Below are 24,439 nucleotides of genomic sequence, written 5' to 3' on the forward strand. Positions count from 1 at the left end.
CTACAGTTCACCATTTAAAATACCATCTTGAAAGCTGGGAATTAAGCCTATTTCTCCTTCTAATTTCCTACTCATCTTTGATTAGCAAGAAAGGAAAATTAGAGAAAAACCACAGAAAGATACCTTTCCACAAACTCCATACAGTGCTGTGTAAAAGAGAATGTGCAATTCCCCGGTCAGAGGAAGATGAATGCTGTAGGCACTCAGACAAGGAGTGGTTTAAAACCAATGCCTAAATTACTAGTGTGAAAATACGGCCTAAGCTTTTGTTTTAATTTGACTCCTGAGAGCTCTATACAAGTGCTTGGTTCATCACTTGTGGCCTGTGAATTGCGGTTTAACATCTTTGGGTTAAATGAAGAAGGAAAAAAAAAAAAAAAAAAAGGTAAGATTTAGCACTAGTTTTTCCCTCGGCTGAGCAGGGAGTTTCTCCTGTCCACTGAGTAAGGAAATAAGGAATCCTCAAAGCTTCTCACCTTTGCTAATGGATGGACCCAAAACACATTCTCAGCCCCTTCTACTTGCCTTCACTAACAGGTTGCCTGCGACTGGAAATACCTGGCAGCAAAGCCTTGTTTTCAAGGCTACTCGAAGGAGAAGGAAATTGTAGAGCTCATGTATGTACCTGCCAGTACACACCTAGCTCACCTGCAGCTCTATCCCACCCTTGGAAGATGATTTTCAGCACCACGAAACTATCACCCGAAGTTCAGGTTTCGTTTTACCCTTGGCCTCGAAGAAAAAAAAAAAAAAAAGGCAAACCCGAAACACTTCTCTATCGGTGGAGACAGGCCTGTGCTAGGACACTAAGACACACACACTCTGTTGTCTGAAATCTTATTTTTGCTGGTGTGAAAGCAATGAATGAACAAGGAAAGCGCTAAGCAGAGGCTGCTGCGCTCTGCCGGCTCTCCCCGAGGAAAGGCTGCGCCGCGCCTTGTCAAACCCAATGTAAGTATAAATCTACCACCCACTCCTGCGTCTTCAGGTACTTCTAAAGCTGCGTGCTGCCAGTTTTGCTAATGCAGGCTTCAATTCATACAAGAGGCGGCCTAGAAAGAACACAGCAAAGTTCAACAGGCAAACGGCAGGCAAATGCCATCGCAAACATTTACACCTTGGCTTCACGACCTGAACGAAGTTGAGAATCTGAGCACAGGTACTGGCAACCTGCAGTCTTCACACACACGACCAGGTAAGAAACGTGGCCTCTGTGTGTTAAACAGCAGCAAAACATTCTCCTGGCTGGTTTTGTTTTTGTTTTTTTCTTTTTTTTTGACAGGACTTGCATACACACATAGGAACTCAGAATAGGATCAAAATATGTCTTAATTCTGGTGAAGAAGTGCGAGAGACATAATAATTCAGAAGGGACATGTTATTTTTCTAGGCTGATATTTAGCAATCGGAACAATACTCATTCATTTTTACCTTCTAAACAGGGCTCAGCTGTGGATGTTGAGACACAGTAGGCACACACGTGATGATTACAGCTCTCTGGCACAGACCCAAGTATATTCCTCTGTCTACACGCCACGTCTTGCCAAACCAAGGCACAAGTGCTTCACTGGCAGGATTCAGTTGTGTACAAGCACTTGTCTGGAGCTGCAGCCCGGGTTCCCACGTGGGCTCTACTTCTGGCATCTCTTCAGCAGGGGCAAATGACAGGACACAAGCTGGGTGGTGAGTGACTGTGGCTAACAGGATAATTCCTCCCAGCACTGGGGTGTTACGCTGTCCAACCACGGTATGTTGGTTCGTGGCGAATGAGAGATTTGTCTTTTTACAGTGCTTTTCTCATCGTTCCCTTGTAACTCATGGGAAAACAATCCCGTCAGTGGACAAAATTAATGAAATTTCTGCCACAGAACTTTTTAACCATCAGTTTAGCACTTTGAACTTGGCAACTCAATACAGACCATTTGTCAGCAGCAAATCCAGCTCAATACTTTGTAAATATTAACTTATGGCACTGCCTATAGGGTTTTCCTAGTTTAACTAATTTGCTACAAAACATACCCTTAAGATGACAGATATATCTGTGTAAATATTGCACAGAAACCAGAGCGTATGGGGTACTTCGTTGCCAAACGCTTTTCTAATTTGCATTTCTAACATTTGCCCCCAGGCAAAAGTAGTCATGATTTATACAAGACAAATACAAAAACTGCCCAAATGACCCAGATAACATTCTAAATCATAAACCATTACTACGAAGTACAGGCTAGTTGTTTTTACAAATCTGTGAACAGCAGGATATACCGGTACACATTATTGTTTTCCACCTACCAGCTATTCCTCGCCACTGGATTAGAAATCTCAGTTCCCAGTTAAAAAACTGTAAATGAACAAGATAAAAGTACGCTAGCCCTGTTTTCACATTTTGCAGCCCACTGTCTTTACCAGCAGATCTGACGGGACAATGCAATTGCATTCCTGGAAGGCATTTCCCTATTTCCAAGCCCATGTCTCCTTTCACATATCCTCCCACTTCCAGCCTCAGCAGTCTAGTTTGATGTCAAAGACACTCACTGTACCTCTTGATCATCCCTGCTCTAGTATCTTTTCTGCAGTAGAGAAGATGAGTAAAAGGTAACATGATACAGGCAGATTCACTGGATGCAGTCATTATGTTACTGCTCTTGCATATGGTACATATTGTGAAATCTCCAATACTTATATACATATGAAAAGGTTTATATTCAAGCCCCAGGACACAATCCAGTTCTCAGTACAACAAACAACAGAAGCTGAATGCAAAACCTTTCCAGATACACTTGTACCTTGCATAACATTCTAAGATTAAAGAATACCATGGAAAAAAGACCCATACACATAAACTGAGAAGTGGAAATAGCTTTGCTTTTTAATATAATTTAAGGAGGTATGATACTCCATCACTGAAAACCTATCTGTAATTTGAACACGAATTTATTCATGCTTCTATAGTAAAGGATGTTTCTTGGTTGTCTTCCTTACACTAACAGCTATACACATGCCTTGAAACAGTCAACATTAGTTATCTCCATTAACAGGTTTTATCTCTCACCACAATTTGAGTCATCTGCTAGCGACTGCGGCACCTCACAGCATCTCAAATGATGCAATTTGAAGCTCATGAATTATATAATGAAAAAGACCAACTGCTGAAATGCTATGTTGTTCAGTGAGACCCGTTCTGTCAGCTGAAAGACAGTCTTCCCCCAAACAATGTTTAAGTATAAAAAAAAAAATCTTTCACCGCGTTTGACTTAGTTTTTCATCACTTAAATTCCAGAGGCAAAGGAAGAACTTAACTTTACTTCTAAGTGATGAGACACACCACGTATCAAAAGTGTCATAAATCTCATTATCACTCCTGTATGGAAGCTGGTAGTTGGTGCAAGACAAACAACTTAAGCTGTTCAAATAAGTGCTCTTGCTGAAAATGCACCAGGAAGTGCTTTTTTTTCAGCTAAGCACGAAGGTTAAAATCACAACAAATGCAATGCAAGAATTTAAAGTGAAGTCCAAGCGAGGAGGCTTGAAGGAGCACCACTCCACCACATCCCTGTTAGTACCTAAACAGGGCAGGGACCTGACTTTTAGGGACCTTGGGCAGGCAAAGAGAACATCATGCAAACAGGCGAGACAAAAGGTGCACGGATTTCCTTTACCCCACCGCACATTGCCACGACAGCTGGAAATCATAAGGGGAGTCTGATGCTGGAAAGTCTCCGAAAGAAACTCTTTGCTTCTAGCAAGATGAATAATACACCTGCTCCCTAGTTGTGAGCAAACACTACAAAGGAATAATTAGAAACTATCTGACCTGAAACCCACATGCCCATTACTGTGGTATTTTTCCACCTACTACAGGTGAAACAGAAGATGGGCTGGACCTGGAAGGGGAGGGGTGGAGTGGCAGCACAAGATGCTGATTTATAAAGCACTAGCAAACAGTGCTCTTTCTCCACAGGCTTTGGACACCGAACTTGCCCTGCCTGAAGGATGCCGAAGTGCAAGCAGGATTCCAGCTAACATCTGCTTGCCAGCTGAGAGGGAACTATAACCTCTGTGAGCTTGTGCACTCCAATAGCCAAAACTGCTCTGAGCCACTTCCTTCTCCAGTTGGGCTTTTGCTTTTCAGACTTTAGCTTGGCTGTTTCACTCCATCAGGAAAGGAATAAACTCACCAAGATGGTAAAGGTGAGTGTACTGTTCATGGAATTGCTGCTACTGCATGTGTGCTTCTTCTTAAGGACAAGTATTCATTTAAGTTTTAATATGCATATGTGTATTATAAATACAAGCGAAGTGAAAAATGGAACTAATACTAGACACTGTTGGGTAACCAGTGTAATGACTAAAATTTTCACTGTAGGTGGGTATGCACTTTTAATCCTAAAAAGAAAAGACATCAGATTGGATAGGGAAGAATTCTAGGACTGGCTAGTTTCATAATCAACAGTTTCATGAACACTATCCCTTCAGCAAATGCCAAAATCTGAGATTTTATGAAAAAGTGCAGGTTAAACATACATGATGCATAGAAGCGATCAATAGATTTTACTAACTACTTTAATTTTCTTTATTATTCTCCTCCATCTGCTAAGTTCTCACAACAGATAGTTGTTTTCTTTCTCTCATGGTTTCTCTACTTTATGGGGAGTTGAAGAGCTGAACAGATTTTTGGGTGGGATAGTTGAAGAGAGAAGGAGGAGAAGAAGGAAAGTGAAGGAAGAATCCCAATAGATAAACCAGATTGTGAATCTTTGGCAAGGTAGAAAAAATAGAACTTCTTGTAAACAGACATGTCCTTTATCTGGAATGTGTCATCATGCAAATTCAAGTACTTTAGGAAAAGGATTTCAGACTTTTAGCTCCCCAAACTACTTACCAGCTCTTAGGCCTTCCCTTCCTCAAGATACAACATCAAGACTTAAACATTCCTCTAATTAAAGAGCATCTGAGGACAAGATAACGCTTTTTAGTTCAGAATAATATTAAGTACTAAGATGTCCCAATCCATTGTTTTTTGTGGTTTTTGGTTGCTTTTTTGGTTGGTGTTTTTTTTTTTGGTTTGTTTTTTTTTTTTTTTTTTTTCCCCTGTTGTTTCCATTACTTGAGTGCTCTGGTTTAGTCTGTATGTAATTAATATGTCTGCTCTCAACTCATCTGAAATATTACCTCTGCAGGAGTCCAAACACTGACAAATGCCCTCCAGAGTACGTATGTACTCATTAGACAGCCAGCAGCAGCCTACGAGCTCATCTGTCCCACTAGTATAGCACACCATCAGATAAGATCCAGTATGACTCTCATGAGCTCTGGTGGTTAATCTCTAAGGAAGCCTCTGAAATGGGGTCAACCAATAGTTCTTCCAAGGCATGGCATGTAGTTTACAAGATAATTAAGATCTGGAACGTTATGATTATAGAAGCTGGTAAATTAGCACCACGGGAAGTTTGCCCTTCAGACTACAGTATTAACTTAAAGTTGGGAAACAACAGAACCCCAAGTTATCAATAAAAGCAAAACATTGTCAGAGGTTTAGCAGCTGCCCTGGTTAACAGTTTCCTGTACCTGGTACTAGATTGGCAAAGCCAAGTGAAGAGTTTGCTAACTCCCTGCCGGTTCTGAGCTCTACATGAAAAGAACCAGCCTTGCTTCTCTCTGGCTAGCAGTGTGGTGTTTGCTTCCATCCTCGCTACGTGATCAACTGTCAATCTCCAAATATAAATATTGATTTTAATTTTAAAAGAAAAGTAAACCTGGAAGTCATATATCTAATAAGCTCCAGGAACAGACAAGTTCTCAATGAATAATTTTTACCTCTCCTTTCATTTAAAAAATCTTCTCCTTTTGCACTGACCTCTTCTTGGAGCTGATAAATGACTTGTGGGCTTCCACTAGCAATGCTGAGATCCTGGGCAGTATTCCTACACTTTGTGTTAGACCATAAACCACTGAGAGAGTTGCACATCTCTAAAGAAATCGCTGTAATTTACATCTGCTGAAGACCTGACTATCGTCACTGTAATACACGCTGGAGAGATCTCAGGGTAAGAGAGGAGCTAGCACTCTAAGTTACCAGGAAAAAAGAGACAGTAGCAATTTGTAGCTTGTCTAAAATAAAGATAAAATAAAATAAAATAAGATTTGTCAGAGTTTGACTGGTCTGTGGTATTTTTTACGGTTTCCTTCAAGTCCCAGATGTTCACCACAACACCAAAACCTTATTTCTTTTACAGAAAAAGTCCGATGTTTACTCGGTTGAGATTTGTGGGACAAAAGATCTAGAAAAAACAGATATTGGAGATGAAGAGGAGAAGTACAAAGACTTAAAAGGCAACAAGAAAAAAAAGAAGGCAGAAGACCTTAAGAAAGAAGTGGAGCTGGTGAGTTGCTAAGGTCCCATTACAGCTGGCAGGACGCTTCTCCCTGCTCTCTGCATTGTCATTTTAACAGAAGACACGTGGTGCTGAAAATCCTAACACAGGGAAGGATTCGCTTCCTCACGCTCCTGAAGCGTGCCAGAAAAAAAAAAAAAAAAAAGTTGTGCATGCCTGTAACAAATTAATTAAGCCCCTGTGGTACAGAACGTTTTCTCCCCAAAAAGCAGTTATTCCCCAGATGGAATAACTGTAAATCAGTATTTTCTGTGAGCTGTCACTTGCACAGCCAGCCAGGAAAGAGGGAAAGGTAGAAGCACAACATTTTGCTCCACAGCTTTCTAGATCTAAAAGCATCCTTCAACTTTAAGCACGGGGATTTTTATTTTTATTTTCCCCCAAACCAACTGCACTGTATTCCAAGGACAGTGCACTAAGCTCAAGAAACCTGTATTTTACTTCTGGCTCGCTACTGACCTGCCGGCTGATACTGGAAAGGTTTCTTCCTCTCTATATGTTTCAGTTTCCCAATCTGAAAAACGAAGGTAATTATACTGACCTCCTTTCTGAATTGCTTTGAGAGCAACTCAAAGGAGAGGCTATTTATGGGCTAGATGGTATTTCAAAGGTAAGAAAACCCCAAAATGGACCATCAGTTTACCCATCGCGTTTCCAAGATCTACCCAGGACTAGCTAAATAATTCTTAGTGTATCTTATCTTTGCCACCAGGGGATGTGACATTACTCTCATGTTTCTAAAGAGAAACCAAAGCACAGACAAGATAATTGACTCATCCAAGTACCAATGAATCATTCTGTGAAAACAACTGTGAGATCTCTCAAGCTCTTGGCTTCTAAATCTCAGCTCAGCACAAGATATAATTAGGTCAATGATACCACAGAGGTGTCACTGCAGGGAAAGGAGAAGAGCTTTGAGATTTCCCTCTCCCACACCCTTTTTACCTGTGGTTAGAACCTGCTATTTTTTTCTACAAGACTGTAGCAAATAATTTCACATACCCTACCTTGTCAATCATGTGCGAAGATTGCTGTCACACACATTCTGACACCACACCCTTTCCTTCTATCAACATATTGCCGATGGTACTGAACGTTTGAGTCCTGTCGCATGTAAAGAGGAACTATTTATCTAAAAGAAGCCCAGACATTTGTGACAAACGGTATTAACATGAAAACACCATTTTGTTCTTGTGACAGATTTGCTGGAGGAGGGAGCTATTTACAACAGTGCTCTAAAACCAAAAGAAAATATCTTCCAGTGAAAGATATTTTGCTTATCAATATGCACATTGTCTATTCATGAAAGTGAGATGTCATACTAGCAACTGGATCCATGGTCCCAGATCCAGGCAGTTTGAACATTCTCCAGCTCCTGAAGTAAAAACTTCATCAGTCTGACATTCTACTCACTATCATTTTCTCTTTCTTTTGGAATTCAGGATGACCACAAACTCAGCGCTTCAGAGCTGGAGGAAAAGTATGGGACAAGCATCAACAAAGTAAGTCTGTAGGGCATCATTAAGACACTGCCTGAATCAGTTGCCTTACTTTGCCTCTGGCTTACCCAAAGCTTCCTAGAGGCAGTAGGAAAGCATCCAAATCAACAGACTCACACACAGATGTATGGGTGGATGTACACATGCACAAGTACGATGCACTAACTCCCAAAAAAGCCTAAACGAGCAAGTCTGTGTGCAGCACTGACCTGGATTTAAACTGGAGTTTCTCTCAAGTCTGAAGAAGTCTTGGAATTCAAAAGCCCTGCACAAAACATGGCCTCAAAGTTGGCACCAGGACCTCAGTTTTTCTAAAGTTTTTATCTGGTATTTGATTTCACTACCATTACTTTTTTCACTGGCAGTATCTGTAACAATTTACAGCAAGACTGCACACTGGAAATTATTTTATCTTGAAGGAAACACTAGATTTGAGAAACTATACACCCGAGTCCCTTTGACACCTAACATTAGAATGATTATCAGCCTTGCAACGTGGCCAGAGTACAGACAAGAATTTCAAGAAACCCATGGACTACAAAGGTCTCGGTGGAAATACAGAAACGGCAGAAAAAGTGATGTCTGGTTTTCCCCAGCTTTCCAAACACTTAGTACAGGTATATAAGTGACAACTCCTAAAGGACACAGCCCCAAATTCAATGCTCCAGTAAAGAAATATCTGTTTCTTCACAGCAGATAATTAATAGTAGCCACTCTGAAATGAGAAAGTTTGGAAAACAAAGATGCAGGTTACTGCAGCTGATCCATGACAACCAATATTTAAGGAAAAACAGCATGGGAAGTTTGTTCTGAGTTGAGATAAAAATCTGGTTTTCTGTGACTTCATTTAAAAAATGTCATTTATTTTTGCAGGGTCTCTCTAGTGCAAGAGCAGCAGAGATTTTAGCTCGGGATGGTCCCAACTCACTCACTCCTCCCAAAGCCACCCCTGAAATTGTTAAGTTCCTCAAGCAGATGGTGGGAGGGTTTTCCATCCTCTTATGGATAGGAGCTGTCTTCTCCTGGATTTCATTTGGCATTCAGCTTGCCCAGGGAGCTGAATCACCCTTTGACAACGTAAGTAGTTGAATAACCTCAAAATGAGTATTTGACCCTTTGACAACCTAAGTAATTTACGTACTACTTCACAGTTATTCAGTAACTACAAGGAGACTTTTTATTCTTTCAGGACTCTCCGTCTACGACTGAGTATTTCTGATAAATGCTCAAATACCTGACATACCACTTCCACCGCAGAGTGCCTATCCAAAGGTTTTATAACCACTACCCATAATCATAATACTTGAGTACTCATAAGAGCAACATTAAAGTCCACAAAGGACTCCAGAGTCATTGAATCCCCTTACGAGTTACACTCTGCTAGGAATATAATTTTTGGGTTTGTGTCAGGTATAGAATGGAGAAGGCTTTTAGAGAGCTGGGAAACTTGATATTAAAAGCCCTTTTCATACTCAAAAAACTTGACCATTAGCAGGGCAAAACTTGAAAGTTCTTTTCTTAAGCTGTGTTTTAATCTGACCAACACCTCATTTTAAGAGTCTCCTGAACCAACATACAACTATGACTTATTCTAGGAGAAGAACTGTTGAACCTTATTTTAAATTAACCAGATTATGTCTTTTATTGATTAGCTCTACCTTGGAGTAGTCCTGGCACTGGTTGTCATCCTCACTGGTATCTTCGCTTACTATCAAGAAGCTAAAAGCACAAACATCATGGCCAGCTTCAGCAAAATGATTCCACAGGTGGGAATAACCAATGCATTTCATTTGAGAGAAAAGTTCATTCTAATAACGCACCTCAAAATGACAAAAGCACAATAAGCCTGACTGGAATGTAGCTGCTGGTAGGAGGTTTAGACGATGGCACAATGCCAATTTCTGTCACACTTATGTCTTTCAGCAAGCTCTTGTCATCAGAGACGCAGAAAAGAAGGAACTGCCAGCAGACCAGCTGGTGGTTGGAGACATCGTGGAAATAAAGGGTGGAGACAGGATCCCAGCAGACATTCGTCTGATCTTTACTCAGGGTTGCAAGGTAAACAGTACTTTGAAGAGCATGGGGAAAGAGGAAAAACGTGGTTTAGAGACTTTTATTACATATAAAGAATTTCTGAGCCCCCAGTATGGGTTATAAGAGCTTTAATTAGACATAATCTAACTAAATCGTAGAGCGCAGAAGCTATACTGTGATGCCCAGCTCATCTAGGACTAACATCTCCACTCCCCAAACATCAAAAGGAGCCATTAGGTCCACACCATGTTCTCGCAACGATCTTTGCCAGGACAGAAATACCAACACGGTATTAAGTTTCCACAGACCTGGGGGTAGATCTTCAAACTACGTTTTCGTTCAGGCTGCTACTGAAAATCTCACCGACACACACAGAGCACCGGCTGAACTAAACCCCCAATAGATTCTCTCAGTGACAACGGCAACCCTCTTGGAGAAAAGGCAGAGATTATGGCCCTGTTCACTGATTGTTAAACGTGCTGCCGTCTTCCCTTCTGGGCTAGACATAACTGCGTGTTACTAACTTTAATATGGGCATGTCTCCGTTTCATTAAAGGTGGACAATTCTTCACTCACAGGGGAATCAGAACCACAGTCCCGTTCCTGTGACTTCACCCACGAGAACCCCTTGGAGACCAGGAACATTGCATTCTACTCCACCACCTGTGTGGAAGGTGTGTATAGAGAGAAGGGCCTCCAGAAATGTCACCTGCACAGGGTGCTACGTAAGATTTCTAACTCATTTTCAGCCATTCTCCTTCAAGGAATTCCAGAAAGGTTTAATTGCTCACAAGAGCACCAAAATACAGCCCTAAGCACCAGGCTGGCCATACTTGGTATCAACCGGTGAGACATTTGTTTTAACACCTGGCCTGGTTACACATGCAACAATCAAATAATTGCAGTTTCCTTGTGGTCTTTCCATCACTATCTCTAGGAATGTCAAGTGGCAGATGCCTCTAAGTACTTGTGGATGTTTCCATGCAAGGGCTCTGCACACATAAACACGGTGTTCCTGTTCTCAGCCCTTAAAGGTGTGGGTCATACCTGCCTGCCTGCCTGCTATGAGAATGTACAGTGCCCAGGATAACACTGCATTCCTACTGCAATGCAATCAAAAAAGACTCTAATTAATGAAAATAGCTTACGTCTTCCTTTCCCTTCACCTAAGGGGAAGAATGTAATTCCGGGGTGAAGTCTCAGCCACATTAAGGCTGAAAAGGGTCTTCAACAATCAGTGCAGAAGACAGGATTGGTCTTTCCCAGGGCTGACAGTCTTTCATTCCTTTGCAGGCACTGCTACTGGCATTGTAATCAACACCGGGGATCGCACTGTCATCGGGCGGATTGCCTCTCTCACATCGGGAGTAGGAAACGAGAAAACACCCATTGCTATTGAGATAGAACATTTCGTCTACCTGGTGGCAGGAGTGGCCATTTCCATTGGCGTTCTCTTCTTCATTATATCTGTTTCTATGCGATACAAGATTCTGGACTCCATCATCTTTCTAATTGGCATCATTGTGGCAAACGTGCCAGAGGGACTGCTAGCCACAGTAACGGTAAGTCTATGTTGAATTCACTGGTTGTCACTTCAGTCCTTCAGCCATGACCACGGCTCATCACTCGTAAGGTCATCACGGTGCAACGCTAACCAGTGAAGGACAGATGAGCTGTTAAGTGACTTGGCCGAGTTGAGTATGAAATAGGGGTGGTGTTCTCCATGAAACTGAAAGCATAAACATTTCATTTGGGAATTCTGGCATAACTGAGCTATTAATTTTAAAAGCTGCAGCACAACAATCCAGTCTGAAATAAGGTTCTTCAAGTACCGTTCTCCCTCAACAGCTAACCAGTAGAATGATGTGACTCATTTCCCCACAACCTGTTCCTATCTGGAAATGAGGATATCGCACCCTAAAAGTCATATGAAAATTCTACTGACTAACACCTATAAGGCATCACTAAAATCCCTGGCTGAGAAACAGCACACCTGCTAAGCACTGTTAGCTGTAAAGTACTCAGCAACAAACAACCAGCAGTACTGCAATAATGAAGAGAATCACTTCAAGGCTCATTAACTTGGTGATTAGGACCTCCCCCCCACCACTGTAGGTTCTTCCATCTAAAACAGCCTCTTAACTGATATATCACTCTTATTCCTATCAGCAGGCAAGTAGGTTCCTCTCAGCAGCAAGTGCACTTGTGCTAGTTACAGCGAAACCTCTGACCTTAATAACGCTATTCAAAAACACCCCCAAAAAATGCACTGCAGTCAACGAAAAGACGATTTTAAAAAATGTTTTCTTCCTAAAAAAAAAACAACCCAACTCAAAAAGCCCAGCAGAAATATGTAACCTCATTGCATCATCCTGTAACTGTACCTCACTAACAGTGAGCTGAACTTCTTTACTTCTGCCAGGTGAGCCTGTCTCTGACAGCCAAGCGGATGGCAAAGAAGAACTGTTTGGTGAAGAACTTGGAAGCTGTAGAAACACTCGGTTCTACCTCCATCATCTGTTCCGACAAGACAGGGACCCTCACACAAAACAGGATGACTGTTGCTCACCTCTGGTTTGATAATCAGATCTACTCAGCTGACACCAGCGAAGATCAAACAAGTAAATATGGCAATGGGGGATCTGGGAAGGGGCAACTACTTGGATCGAACCTGTGATGCTTCATACTGCCAGCTGTCAAACTGCTGTCAATGGGAATGTCTTTTGATAGCTGAACCAGAAATGTCATCCTTCCACTAAGTGTAGTGTGCAACAGCCAAGTCCCTTCTTAGCCAGGTAGAGGTGAGAAAAAGAGAATTATTGTTTGAACTCCACTCACGGAAAGTAAGTCTGAAGGAGGTTCTAACCCTTTTGCCAACAGTAAATTTAGCAGGGAAATAGAGAAACATCATCTAAGCAACTTTGCCAGAACTGCTAACCAACGGACATAGAGGTTTGCATCAAATTGTTTTTCCATAACAGAATCTCTCAAAAGAACAATTTTCTTCTGCAAATAATTCAATCCTGTTGTTTCAAACTTAAGCTTCTACTTCTATCCCATAATATGCTAAAGGATGCAATGTGTATTTTGCTTCCTCTCAGCCCAGCCTTTTGATCAAAGTTCTCCATCATGGACAGCATTATCAAAAATTGTAACTCTCTGCAACCGGGCGGAATTCAGACCAGGACAGGAGAATGTCCCAATAATGAAGGTACTGCCTACTTCACATCGGCTTATTTCTCTTCCTCTGAGAGAAAAATACATGGGAGTTGTGTTGTTTGGCTTTAGTAATCTCCATTTTACCATGCCAATCTTCTAAGTTACTTTTAACAGTAGTATTACTGCTCTACACTCACAAAAGGTACAAGACCACGGAAGAAGGCAATTCAAGTAGCAAGAATTACTACACTAGTAATTGCTACGCTATTAATTTAATATAGCAAAGGTAAACATGCCTTTACACATGAGTGCTGAAGGTAGTAAATTCGGGTGACCAGAATACCAGATGAAATCCCTGATATCTACTGTTTACTCCATCGATGCCTTTCTCAAAGTCATGCGGTTCCGTGCTCCAGTTAGCTCCCCAGTACATGCCTGCTGCTCCCCTAGAGCTGCATTAAAAGCTGCCACACGAACCTGGAAGTGATCACAAATCTTGTGCTTTCACAGAATCAAACAATAATTTTGCCTCTTCACTGTAGCTTAGTTCTAGCAGCAAGTGCAAAACAGATGTCCTACATTTTTACTGTAATAAATTTTCCAGGGGAACTTGAATATAGCAGTATAGAGTCGTTGCTGCTTAAGCATACAACATGTTATAGTATCATGCAAACTCTCCCGATGGAAGTGCAGAAGTGTGTGTGCTATACATTGTTTCTTCTTTTGTGCATACAGAGAGTTGTAGTAGGTGATGCCTCTGAAACAGCTCTGCTGAAATTTGCAGAAGTCATTTTGGGTGACGTTATGAGTATTAGAGCACGGAACAGGAAAGTGGCTGAAATTCCTTTCAACTCTACCAACAAATTCCAGGTGCGTTTCATTTTTGGAAATTATGCCAGGTTGTTTCCAACTTAAACCGTTTCTATCACTGGCTTTAATGCAACTACTTGTGAGCAAGAAATCTGAATGGGGTAAATTCAATGACAGAGGAAATTTAAGCTACTATAAATGTAGTTCATTCCATTTGATGGAATGTATGATATCCTCAAGGAAAAGAAGAAACATTACTTCCATGCAAAGGGACAAAACCCAGAAACAAATGAGGATCATGTATGCTCTTTCAAATAATTTCATATTTGTGGCACACAGCTTTCCATTCACGAGACTGACGATCCCAACGACAAACGCTTTCTGCTGGTGATGAAAGGTGCCCCAGAGAGGATTTTAGAGAGATGTAGCACCATCATGATCAACGGCAAAGAAGAACCACTGGACAGTGAAAAGGCAGAAGCTTTCCAAACAGCATACATGGAGCTGGGGGGCCTGGGAGAGAGAGTGCTGGGTGAGTCCAACTGGAGGGACTATCGGGGAACTGTGGTGTAAAATGGCGGTTTAAATCCTGGTACAATCCAGCATGTTTGGCCTTTATTCCTCTTGCAGTAGAGGGAAAAAGGGGAAGTGTACAGCCTCCTTAGCAGCGCGTTAGAACCACACTGATGTGCTGCGGCAGGGATGTCCTTACTGCTCTATACTGATGCTGATCTGCCACACTGAGTGGCACAAACCCCTGAGTAACCCACAAAGGAAAACACTTCCCTGCTGGCACAAGAAACACTGACTCTCTATGAACTTTGATGTGAAGGTTACAACGGCAGGTTAAAAAAATCCTCCATGAAAAGCGAACGGTTAAATTCACTGGAGTTCTACAGACAAGAGCAAAGCCTGATGCTATATAGCAAGTCATCCTCTCTCTCCCACGATTTCCTGTCCATGCATCAACCTAAGTTTCTTTTCAGGTTTCTGTCATTTGTACCTGCCTGAAGATGAGTTTCCCGACACCTACCCCTTTGACACAGATTCCATGAACTTCCCAACCTCCAACCTGTGCTTTGTTGGGCTCTTATCTATGATTGACCCACCTCGTTCCACAGTGCCAGACGCTGTCTCAAAATGCCGCAGTGCTGGGATCAAGGTAGGGATTTTACAATGAAAAATACAGGGATTCTACAGAAAGACTCATGATAGCATAACTTTTATGATCTCCCACTATGTTGTCATTAAGTGTGTTTCTAGCAACAGCTCCAAAAATCTAAACGTTCATTAATACTATTCTACAATTGTAACTTAAAGAAAATGCGTGAAGGTCCTGAGAGGCAAATCAGTTTAATTTAAGTGGGAATCAGACTATAGGAAGTGCGCAGAACCCCAGAACTGGAAATCCTAATTTGGAAGAGCTCGGATACTGTCTCATCAGATCCATTTCTAGAATATAGAAACAACACCAGCTAGAATTACTTACTTCTAAGCAGAGTAAGGTAACACAAACAGTTCTTGAGAAGGCATTAGGATACAGGGCTGCACCTATTATAAGCTTTCGTGCACAGGGATCTCAAAACTGTTCAAGTTGAAGCTGAAGCATTGATTCTTCTAATTTCATTCCAAGGGCACCCACAAGTAAACTGTCAGGTCTAGGCAGAGAGGCAATCTAGTTACATAAAGGAAAATTTGTGTTCGGAATTACTGATCTTACACGAGATGAACCCCGAGTCCCAACCCTGATGAAATTTTCTGTAGTCTGAAGACAGATCTGGCAACTGGCAACTTTTCTTCAAGAAAAACAAGAAAAAAAACCTGTTTTATCTGTCAGGCCACCTCAGTCACAAGGATCCATTTTAAGATGCAATATTCTAACAAGCTCTCACCTTTAAGTATACCCAATATAAATTCTTATATAAAGGCTTCTTTATTCTGCAGTATTCTAAAGTGGCTGCCTGGGACAAGTTCTTCCTTTACAGCCCTGATAAAATAGCACCTGTAGCAAGAGGTAGAGAACAGATGTCAATATAAAGCCAAATAATTAATAGTCATAATCTGTCATTATTACGTACATAGTGCAGCTTTCCAGTTCGGATTCTAAACTGCTTCCTTGTCTGCAACAATAGCTATTTCCCCTTATCTCAGGCCAGCCATTGCATATACATTTGTCACTCTGGCTGAATGCTTGTCCCTTCCTCAGGTTATCATGGTCACTGGCGACCATCCAATCACGGCCAAGGCCATTGCCAAGAGCGTAGGCATCATTTCAGCCACCAGCGAGACCGTGGAGGATATTGCTAAACGCCTCAACATTCCTGTTGAGCAAGTCAACAGAAGGTAAGAGCAAACGGATTATAGGGGTTACCCAGGGGGTCATTTTTAGAACTCCATCCCTTCTCCCTCCACAATGCTCTTATTACCCGTTTCTGCATCACAGCTGCTTTTTGCTTCTCTGGTTTTCGATACGTTCCCATCCACTGCATCCATCCATCGCGTCATCTCTACCTAAGTAACTATGCGTCTAGGTCAGTGGCTCCCATTTTCACTGCCCCTTCAATAAAACCCAGTAAATTATGCTTTGCAAATCATGTTGGACTTTGCTGTCACTGTCCGTTTGACAAAGCACACACATGAAAAACAAAATTTAAGAGCACGTGACCCAAGGACCATCAGTCCAAATTCCTCTTTCAGCCGTTAAATGTGGAAAAAAAAAACAAAAACAAAACCAAAACATTATAAGAGAAAGATAAAAGCTTTTTTCTGTAAAGATGTCTCCCTCCTCCACTGTCCCACCCTCCCACTCAGAGTCCTCTTTAAAATGCATTTTTTGCTGTTATATCTGCTCAGGAGGAAGCTTCAATTACTCCCCTCTGTATCTAGGTAACTGTAATTCACTCTGGATTTCTACAATGGCTTTCATTCAACACCTGCTGATTAACAACTAATGCTTCTGAAATTAACTCAATTTGCTGCCTTCCGTACTATCAAGCCCCATACATTCTATGAGTGTGCTATTTTTATCTCAGCCTTTTGATCTGAAAATTTACCCAGCTTTCCCCTGGCTCTTGCAGAGAAGCTACAGCAGCAGTAGTTAATGGGATGGAGCTGAAGGATATGAGTTTGCAGCAGCTGGATGAAATCTTGTGTAACCACTCAGAAATAGTCTTTGCTCGGACATCGCCCCAACAGAAACTGATTATAGTTGAAGGCTGCCAAAGGCAGGTGAGTAAGAGGTGTAAAAGGTCATACACAGATACAACTATAGGGCACTCGTCTGAGGGATCTGCTGGAGTTGGGAACTGTCAGTGCTGGGTTAACGGTTGGACCAGATGATCTTCAAGGTCCTTTCCAGCCTAGCTGATTCTGTGAGGCAGTAGCTTTCTGCAGGTACCATCCCCGAGACGAGAGAGTGGAAGCCAGTTTCCAATGCTCTCTAAGCTCTGTTTATACTCTTTTCACTGTGCAAGAACATTATCTAACAGATTGCCACAAACGCTGTCTGGACAGAATCCAAGCTACTCAAATTCCTGTTACAGGCTCTGAACTCCTATTGACAAAATGAGCTTTTCCCAAGTTTGATTGGCTTGGAGCTGTACCGAGGCCCTGTCTTTTGCATATAATTCTGAGAAGCAGCTGCTGTGCTGTACATAAAGCCACCTGGGCAGAGGCTGGACACTGCATGGGAAGGAGCCTTCCCTCAGGAATTCTTTAAACCCAGATAAAAGCAACAAGTTACCACATCCTCTCCTCTTATCTCTTGTGGCCGTTTAGATCTATGCACTTCCCACCCACAGGAATGTTTAGAAGCAAAAGTATGAATCCCACAAAATGCCATAGCATGATTTATGTAGGACCAAACCTTATCTATGTTACTTTCAAAGACTGTAAAACAACCCACAGAAAGTAGGATTTAAAGAGAGTTTTTTCCCATCCATGGGCAACGTTACATAAAGGACCGTGGAGTGCCGCCAGCACAAGAGGCAGGAAGGAAAGAAATGACACGTGTAGAGGTCTGAAAAAGATGCAAATTGTCATTAAAAGATTCTCCCTTCAGATACCGCATCGTCCAAGTGGATGCTGTGAGCTGAAAGCCACGCTACCATTGTACCTGAAAAGGAGATGTGTCAGAAGATATTATTTAATTTTTATAACTATGCCAGAGCTAAGCTTTCCAATCAGTATTATCAGCTCTTTGCATTTAAGCCTGAACTGCTTTCAGGAGAGTTAAAAAAAAAAAAAAGATAAAATCTTTCCATTTCATCTCTGTTTTTATTTTCTTTTTGGGTGGCCTTTGGCAGATCGGGGTGAATGTATTCTTCACTGCTTAGACACCCACCACCCTCCTAGTAGATTGTAGATTTGTCTCTTTAAAGGATGAAAAGGAACACCCTCCCTGCCTCAACTCAAGCCAGCCAGTCTACGTGCTATGTTTAGTATTTAGAGCTTAGAAGCCCTTCTGTACATGGCATTATTTATAGGTAGTGACACTGTGCTAAATCCCCACAGGGACAGGACATTCAGTATTTGTATTAATCAGTTTGTCAGGCTTTTTTTCCCCACTTGGAACACTCTGTATTGCTATCAAGCCATGAACTTTTGCATCAGCTATAACAGAAACTATTTTAGCTGCAGTAGATGGTTTCATTGGAAGACAACAAAGAAGCTGAGTTGAATAATCAGTTTTCCATCTATTGGATTACTAGCACAATTCTAGCATAGACTGGCAATGACCAGAAGTTGCTGGGATAGGATGAGAATAGTCTTTAACTGAACAGCTACACAATTTACAGTTAAGATGAAAACAGAATGATTCTATAAGCACTTCACAAAAAGCAAAAAAAACACAAAAAACCCCAAACAAAACCCAAAACAAACAAACAAACAAAAAAAACAAGGACAGAACACATCGTGTCAACTGAATCTCCCACAGAGATGACCTTGGGTCTGCCCAGACAGGGATAGACCATATATTTATAGACAGATGTCTAAATTTTTAAGCCCCCTTCTATTCCACAGAAAGCAATTATCAGATTAATTGCATTTTAAGTGCGTCTAATTTAGATGTCCTGCTCTTTAGGATGTAGTAAATCATATCCCTGAATTTCTCATTTCTCTCTGCTCTGAAGGGATTCTAGATGACAAACTCAGATACAGACATCTATCACACAAAAGCCTGAGGCTGCCCTATTAATCCTATCTAGCGTCTTTCTGATCACTGGCTGTGTTTTATGTGGGTATAAAGAGGATTCAGAACTTCATCTCAGCGTTTTTCTTCTAGAGATTTAAAGACAGAGAGTGTGCCAAGAGCACTGTCCTTAGGGGAAGACAGCACCATCTCCTCAAAAAACCCACATCTGGATCCTTTTGTGTATTCCAGGGAGCAGTTGTTGCCGTGACTGGAGACGGAGTCAATGACTCCCCCGCTCTTAAAAAAGCAGATATTGGAATTGCTATGGGTATTGCTGGTTCTGACGCAGCTAAAAATGCAGCTGATATGGTACTGCTGGATGATAACTTTGCTTCTATTGTCACAGGAGTGGAGGAAGGTAAAAATAACATTGCTATCCTCTTTCTTAGCTGAAAGCTGCTGTCGACAGCGGGTCCTCCTGATTCTTCCCCTCCTGCACTCACCCCCCACCCCCCTTTTTTCTTTCTGGATTTGATATTTGGAAAAACTGGAAATTAATTCCATTTATACGCACATGACAAACACCACAAGGAACTCGTCCCCCTCTCACACACACAGCATCGGTCTGCTCTCACTGCTCGTTCAAGCTCCAGACAAAAGCGCTTCTCATCTTGCTCCTACACAGCTGAGCCTCACCAAGGTACAAACTGTTTTCTCTAAGTTTTCACTCTATTACTTGCTCACGTATCACCTTCACCATGCTCCACCTACAACAGTAACACACGTGCTACTCTTCTTTCACCGTAACGAGCTCCTATTTTCCATTAAAATTACATCGTACTGCTGAACAGGACTTTTTCCTCAATCTTTTTCATTGAAAGAGATTTTTTTTTTTTATTTTTACTTGAATTTTCAGAAGGCTCTAAGGAAAGGTAGGTTAGCAGTTTAAAAATAATCACCACCTAAATGTATGAGGAAATGTATGAGGAAAGCAGACATAAGCAGTGTTTGCACTTCATTTAGTTAAATATTGAAATTTTTTTCTGGAAAACACTGTTGCGAATTAGCTTTTACAGAAGCGTTTCCTTTTCTTCCAGGTCGCCTGATCTTTGACAACCTAAAGAAAACAATTGCCTACACCCTGACTAAGAATATTGCCGAGCTCTGTCCCTTTCTCATCTACATTATTGCCAGCATTCCAATGCCCATTGGCACTATCACCATCCTATTCATTGACCTGGGCACAGACATCGTAAGTTGGGGTCCTTTAAGTTATTTTCTGCAGAAATATCATGACAAGTGAGAGGGGCTAGGGGCAAAGGGACAGGCACGACACGGGAAGATTTTGTTGCCTTACCCTGCAGCTGAATAAACAAGCTAGAGAAAAAGAGTAGAGGGCTAGATTAAAAGCAGCCAGGCATAGAGAAAAGAGTAGAAAAACAACCTGCAGAGGGGGAGCAAAAAGAAAAGACTTCTGATCCATACTGACAAGCAAAACTCAGCGCTGTGCAAAATAACAGTGCGTTTCAATCAAGAGATCATACAGATTGCTGCAGTCGCTACAGGGGATGAATACCAGGCATCTCATCAGAGCCCAGGCCCAGGGACCTGAAAGACCCCTTAATGTTTTCAGCATTCTCTAAGCGCTCTGTACTGTCACACAATCATCAAACCTATGATACAGTTTCAGACTTGCCTCAAATCCTTTATACATCTCAAGAGAACGCTACACAGATCCTTTTGTTTGCTCTGTATACTGAAGAGGCAGGGTGTGGGAACAGAACTACCCGAGAGCTGAAACTTTTCTGATAAGCATCCGAGCAGCAGGCAAATGTTGCCACCAAGACTGATGGTTTATTTCTGTTCTAGATCCCCTCTGTTGCATTAGCCTACGAAAAAGCCGAGAGTGATATTATGAACAGGAGACCTCGTAACAAAAGGAAAGACAGGCTGGTGAACGAGCAGCTTGCTGTGTACTCCTATCTGCAGATTGGTAGGTTGGCCTGTTCTCTGCAACACTATCTTGTATCAGCAAACCAAGACAGACTCAAGTCGATTCATTTTTTTAAGAAAAGGGGGAGCTGAAGCTCAACTCCTTCCTCTGCCTTCCTACGCAAACTTCTAACTCCCTTCTGTTGTTCGTTATTCAACAATACAACAGGTTTTTATCTACAGAGGTCAAGAACCTTAGAGCACCGACAGCTCCAAAACCACCTTTAGACTCATGGCAAGTCTCACGCCACAGGAGATAGATCAGCACTGAAATCCAGCACATCGCCAGCCCTCCTAAATTTTACTTCTTCCTGATTTTGACCTTTTTGCTTTTACAGGTATCATGCAGTCCGTGGGAGCCTTTATAACCTATTTTACTGTGTATGCTGAGCAAGGTTTCCTCCCTTCCACGCTGCTTGGCGTGCGAGTCGACTGGGAAAACAATGGCATTAATGATTTTGAGGATTCGTATGGACAGCAATGGGTAAATCGCACTGTGTCTCACCCAACACTTTCTTAAAAATTCTATACTCTTCTCCAAAATAAAGGAATATAGAAAGAAAGATTTAAATGCAAAAATACTTCATTTTCATCTAATGGTCCCTCAAGACAGACTCTTTAGAGCTTCCTGCCACCCAGATCTTTCATTCAGACTCCATTCTTTCAGTCATTCATTCTACAATTTGTCACTTTCTGATTCAGAGTCTCCGGAGATGGACCTTCTTCTCTGGACTTTATGTTCAGACCCAACATAATCTCTCAGCCTTGATTCTGAACAGCACTACTGTAAAGTACTTTGCTGACTCTCCCTCCCCCTTTCACTCCTCACTCCCCCCCACTCATTCTGCAGAAGTCACAAGACACAGAAGCCATTAATAAATCAATATAAATACCTCCTTACACCAAGCTCATGCTTCAGCCTCATGACTCATCCACAGTACCTAGCAGACTAGAACAACTGGCCCAAATCTGATCATTATGTATCTAAATCTGGAATAACTCTGCATTTACACCTTCCTGACTAAAATCCTACTATCGAGGTTTGCAGTCACTTGCACAAGATGTGAGGGCCCGATAGAACACTATTTGATTTTTCTGTCTCTTTGCAGACTAAATACCAGAGGATGTACCTGCAGTGGACTGGCTATACTGCGTTTTTTGTCAGCATCACAATTCAGCAAGTTGCTGATTTGATCATCAGGAAAACACGAAGAAATTCCATTTTCCAGCAGGGTCTTTTCAGGTAAGTGTTGCAGAATCTTTACATGACATGAGGGGCTAAGTTAGCCTAGTGCTAATTTTAGAAGAAGGTTAGCTCAGCGAGTTAGCCCATCTGCATTCAGCCTTTGAACAAAGACCAAATCCGACTTCAAGCAGCTGCAAATCTCAGACAAACATTTTATTCTGCCTCCCCCCATCCCCTTTCCTACTTCATGGTAGGGGTTTTCTTTAAAGAAAGACGTTGTACTGGTTACTCTGAAAATACATCAGCTTACAACTAACTCTCCGTTCATTAAAATGTTTTCTACAAAAAAAGGGAGTTTCCTCTCCAGATTATTTTCTTAAATTTTTTGTGTAGTTATCAATAGATAGCACAACTGGGCTTCTCTGAGATAAGTTTAGTCTCTGTGGAGAGGAGATACCAGCTGGTCAGACTGCCTAGGACAGTGCTGGCTGCCCTCTGCAGAACACTCCGCACCCTTCAATCCCATGGAAGCCAGGGAGTTAAAAGTACATATTGGGATGGAGGCCACATGTAAAAGCTGGCATTTAGAGTATTTCCGATGGGAAAGCAAATAGTTTTCCTTTCTTTATCTGCAGGTACAGAGCCTACACCTATGTATATTTCCTCCTTACATTTACATTTGAGTCACAATGCGCGCATTCAGGGCGCAATAGAAGACATGACTAATGCACACTCCGTGTCTGCCTAAAGCTTGCTTTAGTCGAGGGAGGTCAGGAACACTCCCAGGAAAGACAGGGGCCTACACAACAAAAGACAGTCTTCCACCTGCTCCCATGTCTGAGCTACCAGAGCACAACCCCAGCCCCGAGCGTGGTGCAGCTGCTGCATGACGCTGCATAACCCTTCCTCTTCGGTTCTCTTGTAGGAACAAAGTCATCTGGGTGGGTATATTTTCCCAGATAGGAATTGCTCTGATTCTTACCTACGGTCTCGGACACGTTACAGCCCTGAACTTCACGCCGCTGAGGTGAGTTTTGATGCCAGCGTGCTTCCCCCGTCCCCCACATCTAGACAGACACGGACTCACCATTCTGCCAGAAACAGACAAATGGGAGCAGGATGCCCATGCAGCACAATTCCAGGATAAATATTGAAGAATATTTGTTATGAAGAACAGGGTAGACAATTTCTTGACCAAAAAGGGAATTATTTCCATAGTTTCCACAAAAAAAAAAAAAACAACCCAAAACACTACTATGTCTACTAGATTTACTACCAAGGATCCAGCAACCTACTGGTGTAGAACAAACATTTTGATATTTTTTCCAGGATTCCCAGTGTTTTGGAGAGACTAGATAGCATTTCACTAATTTTTATGCAAGCAACTTTTGTTTTAAGTATGCCACTGTCAGAAATTTTCCATTCTTCTGCCATCTTCAGAGACTGCAATACCACCAGGCAACATTACCTTCTGAAGAGTATCTGGGATAAATTACTTTAGTAGCTACTTAAGATTGGGAGGCTTACATGCACATCATCATGTTTCTAACCATTTGAGTGCTTAAATTAAAGGAGAAAAAGCTAAGAAGGCCAGATTCTCTTCTGTGCTATCTGATGGCACAGAGACCCCAGAAATCCAGCAGAGCGGTCAGATGTGTCTGACTGAGAACCTCTTCTCCCTCTCCCAGGTTTCAGTACTGGTTTGTGGCTGTACCATTTGCCATCTTGATATGGGTCTACGATGAAGTCCGCAAGCTGTTTATCAGGAGATACCCAGGAAGTAAGTAGATTTTTCTAGTTTAGCATTTTAAGATGTCCTTTCCTGACCTTTCCCTCATACACCTACTTTAGCTGCTGCTGGCAGGCAGACTGCTTCAGAATGGACCATTTGTTCCCAGTGATTACTTTTCCTTTCTGAAGAAAAAAACCTTGATTTTTTCCCTCCCCTCTCCCTTCTTTTACTGCAGGCTGGTGGGACAAGAACATGTATTATTGAAACAGTCTTTGTCACTGGTTGTCTTCCTCCCCGTGGAGAACTTCTTCCCCACTGACACAGCCTCTGCTGCTTTAATGTCCTGTCTGTGCAATATCAAGCATGGGTTTGCCCCATGAAGGGGTGAAGAAATTTCATGAATTTAATGAAGAAATAAGGACTTTTTGAGGTTGATAAATTACCTCCCACTGTACTGTAAAGCTGAAACTGGTCTAGAAATTGAAATGCTACCTATTTTTG

At 41.9% G+C, this 24,439-nt stretch overlaps 1 protein-coding gene across 1 annotated transcript; it reads left to right on the plus strand.

The window, feature by feature from the left end:
• Window positions 1-4,179: 4,179 nt before the first annotated feature.
• Window positions 4,180-24,284, plus strand: ATP12A (ATPase H+/K+ transporting non-gastric alpha2 subunit). The gene is made up of 24 exons (XM_074927186.1): window positions 4,180-4,188; window positions 5,266-5,425; window positions 6,190-6,380; window positions 7,835-7,894; window positions 8,765-8,968; window positions 9,544-9,657; window positions 9,815-9,949; window positions 10,482-10,599; window positions 11,219-11,487; window positions 12,348-12,546; window positions 13,027-13,136; window positions 13,820-13,954; window positions 14,234-14,426; window positions 14,881-15,056; window positions 16,101-16,237; window positions 16,972-17,122; window positions 19,278-19,446; window positions 20,126-20,280; window positions 20,898-21,021; window positions 21,359-21,504; window positions 22,130-22,263; window positions 23,132-23,233; window positions 23,895-23,986; window positions 24,174-24,284. Exons 1-24 carry the CDS (start codon window positions 4,180-4,182, stop codon window positions 24,200-24,202), a joined length of 3,312 nt encoding a protein of 1,103 aa, XP_074783287.1. The 3' UTR covers window positions 24,203-24,284.
• Window positions 24,285-24,439: the final 155 nt, after the last annotated feature.

This window comes from Athene noctua, chromosome 26 (genome assembly GCF_965140245.1).
Source record: "Athene noctua chromosome 26, bAthNoc1.hap1.1, whole genome shotgun sequence".
NCBI classification, from domain to species: Eukaryota; Metazoa; Chordata; class Aves; order Strigiformes; family Strigidae; genus Athene; species Athene noctua.

Excerpts from the sequence above, each read along its gene's own strand:
- ATP12A (XM_074927186.1), top strand. Across the intron at positions 12,547-13,026 it reads CACCAGCGAAGATCAAACAA|CCCAGCCTTTTGATCAAAGT; the intron begins GTAAATATGGCA and ends GCTTCCTCTCAG. Across the intron at positions 23,987-24,173 it reads TATCAGGAGATACCCAGGAA|GCTGGTGGGACAAGAACATG; the intron begins GTAAGTAGATTT and ends CTTTTACTGCAG.